This window comes from Aspergillus brasiliensis (genome assembly GCF_001889945.1).
Source record: "Aspergillus brasiliensis CBS 101740 unplaced genomic scaffold ASPBRscaffold_11, whole genome shotgun sequence".
Classification (NCBI taxonomy): domain Eukaryota; kingdom Fungi; phylum Ascomycota; class Eurotiomycetes; order Eurotiales; family Aspergillaceae; genus Aspergillus; species Aspergillus brasiliensis.
The window spans coordinates 804327-814976 of NW_027137452.1; the positions used below are offsets into that span (position 1 = coordinate 804327).

At 51.9% G+C, this 10650-nt stretch overlaps 3 protein-coding genes across 3 annotated transcripts; 1 reads left to right on the plus strand and 2 right to left on the minus strand.

The window, feature by feature from the left end:
• Positions 1-1905: 1905 nt before the first annotated feature.
• ASPBRDRAFT_57638 (checkpoint protein HUS1 family protein) lies at positions 1906-3320 on the plus strand (the record flags this gene model as incomplete). The annotated part of the gene is made up of 4 exons (XM_067627775.1): positions 1906-1948; positions 2060-2178; positions 2238-3075; positions 3139-3320. The coding sequence occupies 4 exons, from the start codon at positions 1906-1908 to the stop codon at positions 3318-3320; spliced, it is 1182 nt and encodes a 393-aa protein (XP_067476350.1).
• Positions 3321-3408: 88 nt separating this feature from the next.
• Positions 3409-3883, minus strand: ASPBRDRAFT_294044 (uncharacterized protein). The gene has a single exon (XM_067622652.1). The coding sequence runs from the start codon at positions 3776-3778 to the stop codon at positions 3497-3499; it is 282 nt and encodes a 93-aa protein (XP_067476351.1). The 5' UTR covers positions 3779-3883; the 3' UTR covers positions 3409-3496.
• Positions 3884-3987: 104 nt separating this feature from the next.
• On the minus strand, positions 3988-9771 carry sec16 (COPII coat assembly protein SEC16; the record flags this gene model as incomplete). The annotated part of the gene is made up of 2 exons (XM_067621225.1): positions 3988-4556; positions 4611-9771. The coding sequence occupies 2 exons, from the start codon at positions 9769-9771 to the stop codon at positions 3988-3990; spliced, it is 5730 nt and encodes a 1909-aa protein (XP_067476352.1).
• Positions 9772-10650: the final 879 nt, after the last annotated feature.

Consider the following 10650-nt stretch of genomic DNA (forward strand, 5'->3'; position numbering starts at 1 on the left):
TTGTTTTCTAGACCAACCGAGTAACACCCTCTCATCCCATGATGAAAGCAGAGAATATTCAGAGAAAACTCGATCGATGCAAGCATTGAGATCCCAGGAGGTGCCAGCATTTCCAAACTGCACATCTCCTGTGCGACATACTTACAGTTCTCGGTGGGTTCCTGTCGAGTAAAAAGAAGACCTCCTTAAATGTCTCACACACGAGGATCCAGTCCCATGCAGCAAAGAACCGACACATTCCCCTCGGACTTGATGCGGGCCCCCCTCAAGAAAAAGATCCGCTCTCTGACTACTCCTTTTCTGTGTATGGTTATCAAAATAAATGGCCGTGCCTCCTTTTTGGTCCGCTGGTTCCCGTTGGAATCAATTGAGTTGACAGTCCATGGAATACGGCCCAAGTGGTCGTGCACGATAACTGACTTCGACCGCTTGTCAATAATCTCTTTTAGTTCTTGCTTCTGATTGCTCGAGCGCAGAGTTTATCATACGGATAGCAGATCAGTGATCGACCCTCCCTTGCATATCATATCGGGCTTGTTATTGGAATTTGAGAACTGCCTTTCGACTCTCTCCCCTTCCGTGCACACCCGCCGACTATCTACCCACGTACCCAACACATCCACTGTGTCTTGCAGCCGTTGAAGTGGTCTTATCTTCTTCCACCACATCCGAGGTTGATCGTGTTAGTGCATCACTTCTACGCATTCACCGACATGTACATTGCTCATACTATCGATGTCGTTATCACAGAGATTTCTACCAGGCGACAAGGCAACCTTTACCTTCGTGAGCCTCGACACCAATCAAGGATCAGGCAAGGATCCCAAGGAAAGGCATAAATAAGAAACTATACATAGGTCAGTCGTGCAACAATTAACAGAATCCTCGTAGATGAACCCAAATACAATCCTATTAACAGGGATACTAAATCACCAATGGAAGGAGGCCCTTTGGTGCCTGGACTTCCTCTCACCAAGGGGAGCAAGGGACGGACACACCCCGTCCGTGATCCCTTGAGATTGGAGAACCTAAACCATACAGTAGTCAATCATTGTGTCAGTAAGGATGAGACATGTAAGGAAGATGAAGCAATCGAGGAATGCTACGAACCACGTGGGAGACATCCCATGGAAACATGGATACTACTACAGTTTCACTTCAGGGGCGCACAGGACAACAGCATCCCACTGGCCAACCCACTAACTCGACATCCGCAAGGAGCAGTGGAAGGACAAGGTACCTTGCAAATCCTCGTACACGGATCAAGTCTAGACTCAAAGCTCTCTATAGCTATCTGAACCCAAAAATAACAAGGTTGGTCCACTGGAAGTTGAGTCTCAGTCCGAGATGGAGTCAAGGAGGCGCTGAGCGCCACCCCGAAATATGCGGAGAAGATATGTCCGTGAGAGGTTGCTTGCTTGCTCACAGACAGTCATCATACTGAGTTTGCTTGGTGTTTCATCGAAATAACATGGAAGCTTCTATGCAGTCGTCATCCTGCTTGCTCTGTTTGTGGCTAGTATACGGTTCATGAAAAGCGTACAGCTCCCTTTTCCGGATGTCTTGGTGATACCAATTGAACATGCTTATAGTAATCAATCTTCCAATTGTGCCATCCAGATACATCTGAAAATGAGATCTCAAATTATCGTATGGATGAACTTCAATCATCGATGTACGAAGTAGTTTGTTTGTTCCTGTCGAGTTCCCGCAGCAATGGCGATCCCCTTTTTTTGCGCGCAGTTTTGGTTCGCGGATTGGCGGGAATCTCCACCGTCGCGGCCGATCCCCGAACTTATCATCGATAAGCACCTCTGCTCGAGTCTCGACCGTCTTCGACTTCGAAGGGGACTAGTGTAGCATCATTTTTCTGTCTGTCTCTGCAAATAAATTCCTTGAATCAAGATGCGTTTTCGAACTCAAATAGCGAATGCGTCTATCTTCTCCAGTAAGTGGCCGTCCATCGCGCGCCTATCCCTTTTACTCCAGCGTGTCTCAACAACGGCAGCCATCATCATACAATAGAACCACCCCATACTAACTCCACATGAACCCCCAGAACTAACCGCCTCTCTTTCCTCCCTGGGAAAGGTCTGTTGGATGCGTCTTGAAAAAGACTTCATCCGCTTCACCATCATCCCCGACCAAGGCACGCAAGTATGGGCTCAACTCCCTATCGTACGTCTCCCTCAGCTCCCCTTTGCTTCAAACCTAAACTAACCCTCTACACCCTCCAGGACACCATCTTCGAAGAAGAATCCTACATCTGTGAATCCAACACCGGAGCAATCAACCTCGAAGTTCCCATCGGGTCTCTCCACCGCGCCTTGCGCTCCGCCGTATCCGCCAAACTATCCAACCTGAGACTCACCAAAAAAGGCAATGTACCTCTCCTAGCACTAACCATTCGGGCTACTTCCTGGACCACGACATCCAATGCTCTGGACATTCCAGAAACTACTACTACAGATCAATCTTCATCCACCCTGGACAACAACAACAGCACTGCCTCAGCCACTGCCAGACCCTCTGGCACTGGGCCCCGGGAACGCGAAACAGTAATCACACAGGAAATCCCCATCAAAGTACTCCACGAATCTGCAGTCGAAGGCCTCCATCAGCCGCGCTGTCGAGATCCAGATGTAAATATCCTCCTGCCTAGCTTGATCCAGCTGAAGAGCATCTCGGAGCGGTTCACTAAGTTAGCAACGACTTCTTCCAACAAAACATCGTCATCAGCAGCAGCAGCATCAGCAGGAGGAGGAGGAGGAGCTAATTCAACAACACCATCAATATCATCACCCAAGCTAGAACTCTCGGCCAACATGCACGGCTCCCTCAAAGTAGCTGTCGGGACGGACGCGTTCCGGATCTCGAGCGTTTGGACGGATCTATTGAATCCGAGTCTGGATCCGGGCCAGCTGGGCGAGGGAAGGGAGCTGAGTCAATTACCGAGTGAAAGGATGAGGGAGGTACCGGCGGATGATGAGGCCGGGTGGGCGAAGGTGAGGATTGATGGGAAGGATTGGAGTCGGATTCTGAGTGTGGGGAGGTTGAATCCGAGGGTTGTTGCTTGTGAGATCCTTTCCTTCTTATCTTCCTATCTGGTATCTGAGGCTGATGATGGGGTGGGAATAGCGTTTATTCATGAGACGGCTTTGGTGCTCTACGTCTTTTTACCGGGGAGTTGGAATGAGCAGGATTCATGTTTGACGGTGAGTTACTACTTCTTGTTGGGTTGTTTGTGTGTAGGAGAGGGTTTAGTGAGGCTGACAATGTTTTTGCACAGTATTATATCACTTCTTATGCAGTTTAATTAGCAACATGGGGCACATAGCATATATTATGATAATCTTACGATGATCCAGATGATCAGTGCTTATTCCGGGCTGCATTTATGAAATACGGGATATAAAAGTTACTCCTAGGAGTTAAGGCGCTTTATCTAGAACCAAGTACTGCTTCGAAGATATTAACCGGTCAAGCATCGTATTAATTAATCGTTGCACAAGAGCCATATAGTACACTTGCCACGAGGCATCATGATACCTCCGACATCAAGTTTCGTCCATCTCCATAGTCCGCATTCGTCAGAGAGAACAAAGGAAAAGAATAAGAAAAAAGTAATATAAAAAGGAAATAAGGAAAAACTTAAAAATGGAAAAAACGTATAAAACATATATGCATAAATACAACATACAAGTATAATAAGAAGACGGTGTGGTTCATGCAAACAACGCCCGAAAGAAGCCGTCTTGCTCTCGGAGAAGAACAGCATGCATGCAAGACTTTTGGGGGTCTAAACCAGGCAAAAGCCAGGACGCGCTTCATTAAGTGCCAAATGAAAAATGGTGAATCGAGGAGGAGATTCGTTAGACATTATCGGAATAGCGAGGTGATAATAAAGTATTATACCGACACTGGGTCCGGAAAGTAATGGCCGCAGTGTTTTCTTGGGCATGGCAAAAGTGAGGTGTAGAAGATGGATTATTTTGCCATTACGTCAACATAGCGCCCCTTCTTCTTTCCCTTGGCTGCTGCACCTTTGCGAGCCGTTGGTGCTCCCAGCAGGTCATCGATGGAGCTGGCATTGCTCAAGGAAGTTGCAGGCCTTGGGGGTGCCGCCAGCCCGCTTGGAGGCGTGGAGACTGCGGCACCAGTAGAGACCGAGCGCTGGATGGAAGGCGGAGGGACGCCCAAAGATGATGGAGCTGGACTGCCCGGTGGAGGAGGCATCCCTGTAGTAGAAGGCGGCCGACTACTGGGAGGTGGCATCATTGGGGATGCACTTGCCGGGGGTGGTGGTGCCGCACTGCTACCGCTGGCCGTTCTGCTAGGGGGCCCTGAAGCACGCGGCGGCGGCGGCGTGGCGCGCGCCGCGGTAGCACTGTTGGGGTCCTTCTTGTTGACCCATTTCTTCAGATCCTTGTCGTAGTAGAATGAGTTCTCCTCGCCAAGCTTGGCTCGAATTGGTTTGTTGAGGTTCTGCTCTTCCTTCTTGCCACCAGCAAACCAGCCTCCGAACCAAGACTTCTTAGCCGGTGCAGGTTTTTGAGCTATAAGAAATGTGTCAGTATAACATCCACTGAGGTAAGGCGACGAGTACTCACCATCCGCTTCCGCAGCCTTTCTGAAAGCTTCATCCGCTTCGCGATCCTTGCGTGCCTTTTCAGCCTTCTGGATGGCTGCGGCACGCGCAGCTATATCATCATCGTCGTCATCATCCATAAAGGACTTCTTCTTCGGCGGCTCTTCTTCATTCGCCTCTTCCGGTGCTGCCGCTGCAGGTTCTAGGTGGCTTTCAGTGGCGAGAGGCTCATAACCGCTGCTCACACCGGGAGGCATATAGCCAGCCCCGTCTGAAGGAGCCGCCTGGTTCATGAATGACTGATCAAAAGAACCGTAACCTGCAGGTTGGTACGGAGATCCGCTGCCGTAAGACTGTCCCACAGAACCAGCCGAGGCTTCGGCGTGATGCTGAGGAGCCAGGTCTTCTTTAACCGGTGCAAGAGGCATGTAAGACGACTGAGGAGGGGTCGACTGGTAGCCAACAGCGGGCGGGGAGTTGTACAGCATTCCTCCTTGATACATATTACTTTCAATCGGAGTTGAAGGTTCTTGCGAGCCCCGTCGCTGGCCGAAACCAAACCCAAAGGAAGAAGATCTTTGAGAGTCGAGGGAGGATCTGCCACGCAACTGTTCAGGCGAAGAAGTTGGAGCATACTGGTTATTTGGCTGGTAACGTGACGGGCCACTGCTATAGTTCGGCTGTGCGGAGTACGTCCCGTAGATATCCGACACCGAGGGTGAGCGACTAACAGTGGGAGTACCTGCGATCTTGGCAAAGGGGCCGATGTCTCCATCGCCAGCCTTTGCTGAACCGGCAGATCCAGCTTCGTTGTCCTCGCCAGCAACAAAACTGTTGAACTTAGCCCACATTGAGCCAGACACCTTCTCCATGCTTGGTCTGGATATCCACGATGAGCCTCCCTCGCTTGTTGTTTGTCGGAGACGTGCCGAAAGTTCGTCAACTCCGAAATATAGGTGCTGATGATGATAGGGTGATGGCTTGGTGGTTGCCTTCAGGGTAGCTGCAATCGCATCACAATACTGCTGAGCTTCCGATTTGCGCCCTTGATCCGCCAATGACCACGCATACACCAACTTGAATGCAAGCAGATGGGGCAGCGTCGGCTTGGGAGTAGCCGAGAGGACAGAGGTGGCGTACTCATAAGCTTCAGTCAAGAGAATAGAATCCTCATCATGTAGAGCAGCAAGAGACAAATGCTGATGATCAGCTCCCAGGAGGACTACGCTGGCCTGCGGGTCATCCACCCCGCCGAAAACAGCAGCTCTGGAGAAGATAAAGCAGATGTGCGCAGCCTCGATTCGGCCATAAGACTGTAAGAGCCTACCAAGAGCTAATATTGCCTGGTAGTCTTCAGAGCTGCGGTTACTCAACACCAGACCCAGAGTGTCTCTCCAGCTGTCAAGGCCATCAAGTGCATTCTTAGAGGTTCCATGCCCATCAACTTTGCTGATCATTTGCAATCCAGCTCGGGCAGAGGGAGGTACGAGTTCGTCAACGCTCTCTTCGACATTGCCGGCAAAGATCTCATAGAGTGCTGCAAGTGATTCTGTGTTGCCCGAGGCAGATCTCACTTCGCGTCTTACGAATTCTTGGACAACCTGCTTCCACACAGATTTGTCCATTGTTGACGCTATTATCATAGCATGTCCCCAAAGACGATGGTCAACTGCGCCCCAAACGGCCTTTTCACGTTCACCCACCAGAAGGTTGCTGCGAATACTCTCAACCGCTTGAGGATCAGCAGCATCGGGACGAGAAGGAGCATCCAACGATTGGGTTGCGCTGAAAGATGGCAAGCCATTACCATAGGGCTGTGCGGAGTCAACATCCTGCAAATGCGGGAAGATGATTTGGCGCAAAGACTTCTGGATTTCAGGCGATCCTTCCAGAACACCGTCATATTCCACCAACACCCGAACGACCTTCCACAGCAATATCTTCTCTTCGCTTCTCTTCTGAGAGTCCGCATGCATGTATACACTCTCTGGGACCCCCTCGTTTTCGAACGCAGCGATCTTGCTGGAGAGCCAAGCAAGCAAGTCCTTCTTCTTAGACTTGGATTTCAATGGTCCCGGATGACGCGCAATAGTATCGGGCACAGGAATCCAGTCACTGAGTTGATGAGTCTTAACCTCTCCAGGAGTGGACTTGATCTTTGGGGTGGCTTGGCCGGCAGAGTATCGAGGAATGTGTTTGGGGAAGCAGGATAGGACCGAACCACCAAATCCAAACTGAACAATAGGAGCTCCCTTCCAGCGCTCGAGGGGATCGAACTGTTGATCGTCGGTAGGAGGGATAAAGTCCAGAGACTGAGAGGCGACGCGGTTATGTGCAGACATCTGAGCTGGTGCGTAGGGGTTCACAGCCTTGGTGGGAGACCCCGCTCCATGAACAGATGCAGGCCTCTGTAGGGTATCCACGGATGGGACGGACAACCTCGGCCCAAGCGTTTGCTGACTTGGAGATTGTGTCAATGACCTGCGCGGAGGAACGAAGGTCGGATCATCCGTTGGAAGCACAGGCACTGGTGGGGCGTTTGCAATCGGGGCAATGCGTTTGGAAAATCCGTCAACATAATCCGGAGGAGCGTACTGGTTCCTAGGAGGCGACATCGGCTGCTGCGACATTTGATGCACGCTGGTACCCATGTTGGCGGCTTCCGGAGCGTGCGTGGCTTCAGAGGGCTGAATGGGAGAATACTCAACAGGGCCTGTTGGCTGCGATTGCACCTCGATTGGAGGAATGATAGCTGGCTGTTCCATGGAAGGGGGTTGCTTTTCCAGGTGCTCTTGAGGACGATAAGAGACCTTTTCGTGGTGAGCTAGAGGGCTTGAAGTGCGAGGCTGGAATGGAAGTGCCACTCCCTGCGAGGGTGGAGCGGAGGGTTGAGAAGCATAGCGATTGCGTGGCGGGGGAGCGGTCGCCGGGGGAGGCGCCGGGGAATATCTAGGCGACGGCGAAGGCTTGATTCCGGCTTGCAAAGTAGGTGGCTTCGGTGAGTACCTCGAAGTAGCACTAGGAGGAGCTGGGCCGCTTGGTGCACCAGGTGCGGACAGGCTCGCATACGGATCTAGCCTCTCTGGTTGCTGAACTTGAGGCTGGGGATAAGCATCAGCTGCTGCCGGGGAGGCAGTGGGAAGGCTAGCATATGGATTGGCCGGCGGGGGAGGCGGGTGAGACGACGCAGGTTGCATTGCATTGGCACCAGGAGTATACCGTCCCGAGCTAGCTGGCCGAGACTGGGGCCGAGGAGGGGGTAGAGGAAGCTCTTCATAGAAGTTCTTTGGAGCGGCCACCTTGGCGGTCGATAGTGCTGCATTCGGCTGTGCTCCCAGAGGTGGTGGCATGGAAGTTGACGGCGGAGGAACTGGGATGCTATTGCTTCGCTGGGGAGGTGGAGTTATACCGGGCTGTGTAACCACTGGCTTATGACTAGCCACTGGCCGTCGAGGTCGTGTAAGATCGTCCGGGAGATCGTATGGTGACCTGTAGCCTTCCTTTGCCCGTTCGGCGAAACTTTCTGCTTTGCTTGCGGTAACATTGGGTCGCGGCGGTTGTGTAAAGTAGTCCGCGGTGGTGGCCATGTTTGCCGAAGGCGCTGCACCGGGCACAGGGATCCCTTGAAGCAAGTCCGACGTAGACGGCTGATGCGGCGTATAGGCAGTTGCTGGTGCACTGGGTCGGACAGAAGTCTGCGGAGTCCCGAAAGGACTACTCAATCCCGGGACAGCAGCGTTGGAAGTGGCCTCGTTGCTCGTCGGTGCCTGTTCAGCCACAGCGCCTCCAATGTCATCCTCTAGAAGTAGATCGTCATCATCTAGTGCGGCCTGCCACCGCGCGGCCAAGTCGTCTTCAGAGGGAGCAGCTTCTGTCTCTTCTTCAGCAAGCTCGGCCTGCCAACGCGCAGCCAGGTCCTCGTCAGAAGATGACTTCTTAATACCGTTGTCCGTTGCTGCTGCAGCTAGGACATTGTCGAACTCTTGCGCAGCAGGATCCTCTTCGAAAGATGGATTTTCGGCACTGTTCGTTGCCGCAGTAGCTAGAATATTATCAAACTCTTGCGCATCAGGATCCTCTTCAAGAGATGGCTTTTCGATACCATTGTCCGTTGCCGCAGTAGCTAGAACATTATCGAACTCTTGCGCAGCAGAGTCCTCTTCCAAAGATGGCTTCTCAATACTGTTGTCCGTTGCCGCAGCAGCTAGAGCTTTATCGAACTCTTGCGCAGCAGGGGCCGCATCGCTCATCGGAGAGTCAAGGGAAACACCGAGGGAGTTCATGACTTGGAAGGTGCTCTTACGCGTGATATGCGACGCTGGTTGAGATTCGTTTGGAGGCGGAGAATTTTGAACAGCCTTGAAAAACCCATCGTCATCGTCATCGTCATCGTCGCCGGCAAAAAAGTTATCAATCTGACTTTCCTCTGTGGCAGTCGGCTTAACTGGTGATTCGGCGCTATCATCCAACAATGGGACGCCCTCTTCGAAGCGAGATTCATTCTCAGGGGGTACGTAGATGGGCTTGGTCTGTGTTTTCAGCTGGTTGAAGAAATCATCCTCCGCAGCGTCCTCATTAGCAGGCCTTCCCCAGATGTCATGGCTGCTCTGGGTCTCGCCATTGGTATCTGCGGGTTCAGTCGCATCCTGCTCGCTGGCGTCAGATGTACTACTTTGTTCCTCCACATCCATACCTTGCGCGGCGGGAGCCTCAGTCGGAACAGGCTCCTCGGCTTGGGGTTGGACAGGCTGGGTTTCCGTTATCTGGCCCTCGGGATCATCCAGAGACACGTCCTTACTATCATGGGCAGGTCCGAGTTGCGGTTCTTCCAGACTTGGGGTCTCGTGGTCATCGCTTATCTCCGGTATCGCCTCGACATCGCCAGAGGAAGCTTCGGGCACTCCATCGCGAGTAGGTATTTGATCGGGTTTTGGCGAAGACTGGGTGTCAATCATATCAGGGCTCGCTGCTTCTTGCGACGGGGCAGCAGTGTCGGGATCCGGAAAAGCGATGTCGCTGATTGAATATTCATGAGGTGTCTCCATAGGCGAGCCGAGGGGGATGGTGGTGGCCTCTATCGACGTATCGATCTCCAAACTTGCCGGGCCAGTCGGAACGGGGGTAGCATTGTTGTCTGATCTGAACGCCGGATTCCATACGGCTGCCACGTCACTCTGTGCCATACTTGCCAAAAGCTGGGGGTTTTCACTAGGAGACAATCGTCAGACCCAGCCCGCATATAGGACACGTTTGCAGATGCACTCACCCGGAAACCCGACGGGGAGATAAACCGTGAATGCTAGAACAGGTAATTTACTGGAACATAAAATAGAATAAGAAGGACACAGGAGACCGGGTCCAATAACAAAGCATTACAAGAAGTAAGTGGAGTATAAAATCATAACTGCATCTCCGAAGGTTGTCTTTTGGTTTTCTGGAAAAAGCCAGACAAGGTGCTGCAGTGCCTGGGCTGCGGGCTTATGATGCTGCTGCACACCGGCTGGCTGTGCTGACTGGCTAGTAATAATAATAATAATAGTGACCTTGCCCGGCTTTGGGACGCGCCCGTCATCCCGGGGCTGGAAGATTGGTTGTCCCGGGGCCGAAGTGCCACCTTACCTCTTCCTGCGCTAGGTCACGTGGTGCATCGCCCCGATCCGAGATGGAGCTGAATTGAGTCTGAATAGAAAGCAGAATAATGCTGCTAGTGCTGCATGCTCCTCAACTCTTTGACCAATTTCAGTAGTCATTCGAGTAGATCACATTCCTGCTGAGAACTTCTTGGCCACAGTGATAATGCCCGTGCATGATGCTGTGTGAATAGGAAGTCAACGCCATCAATAGCCCTTATCTATTTCGATAGTGGATTATTATGTTGCCATTGACTCCGCTGATGACATCGCCGTTTCAGATAACTTAAACTGATTATTGTGTCTAATTGACCAGTTGGTCACTGCGCCACAACCGCTCCTAAGGTGGCTCCTACATCATGTGATCCCGCCCTGTCTCCGCCTGCCATCGCAACTGCATTAGGCCACCAAGATTATCCCCGTTATTCTCTT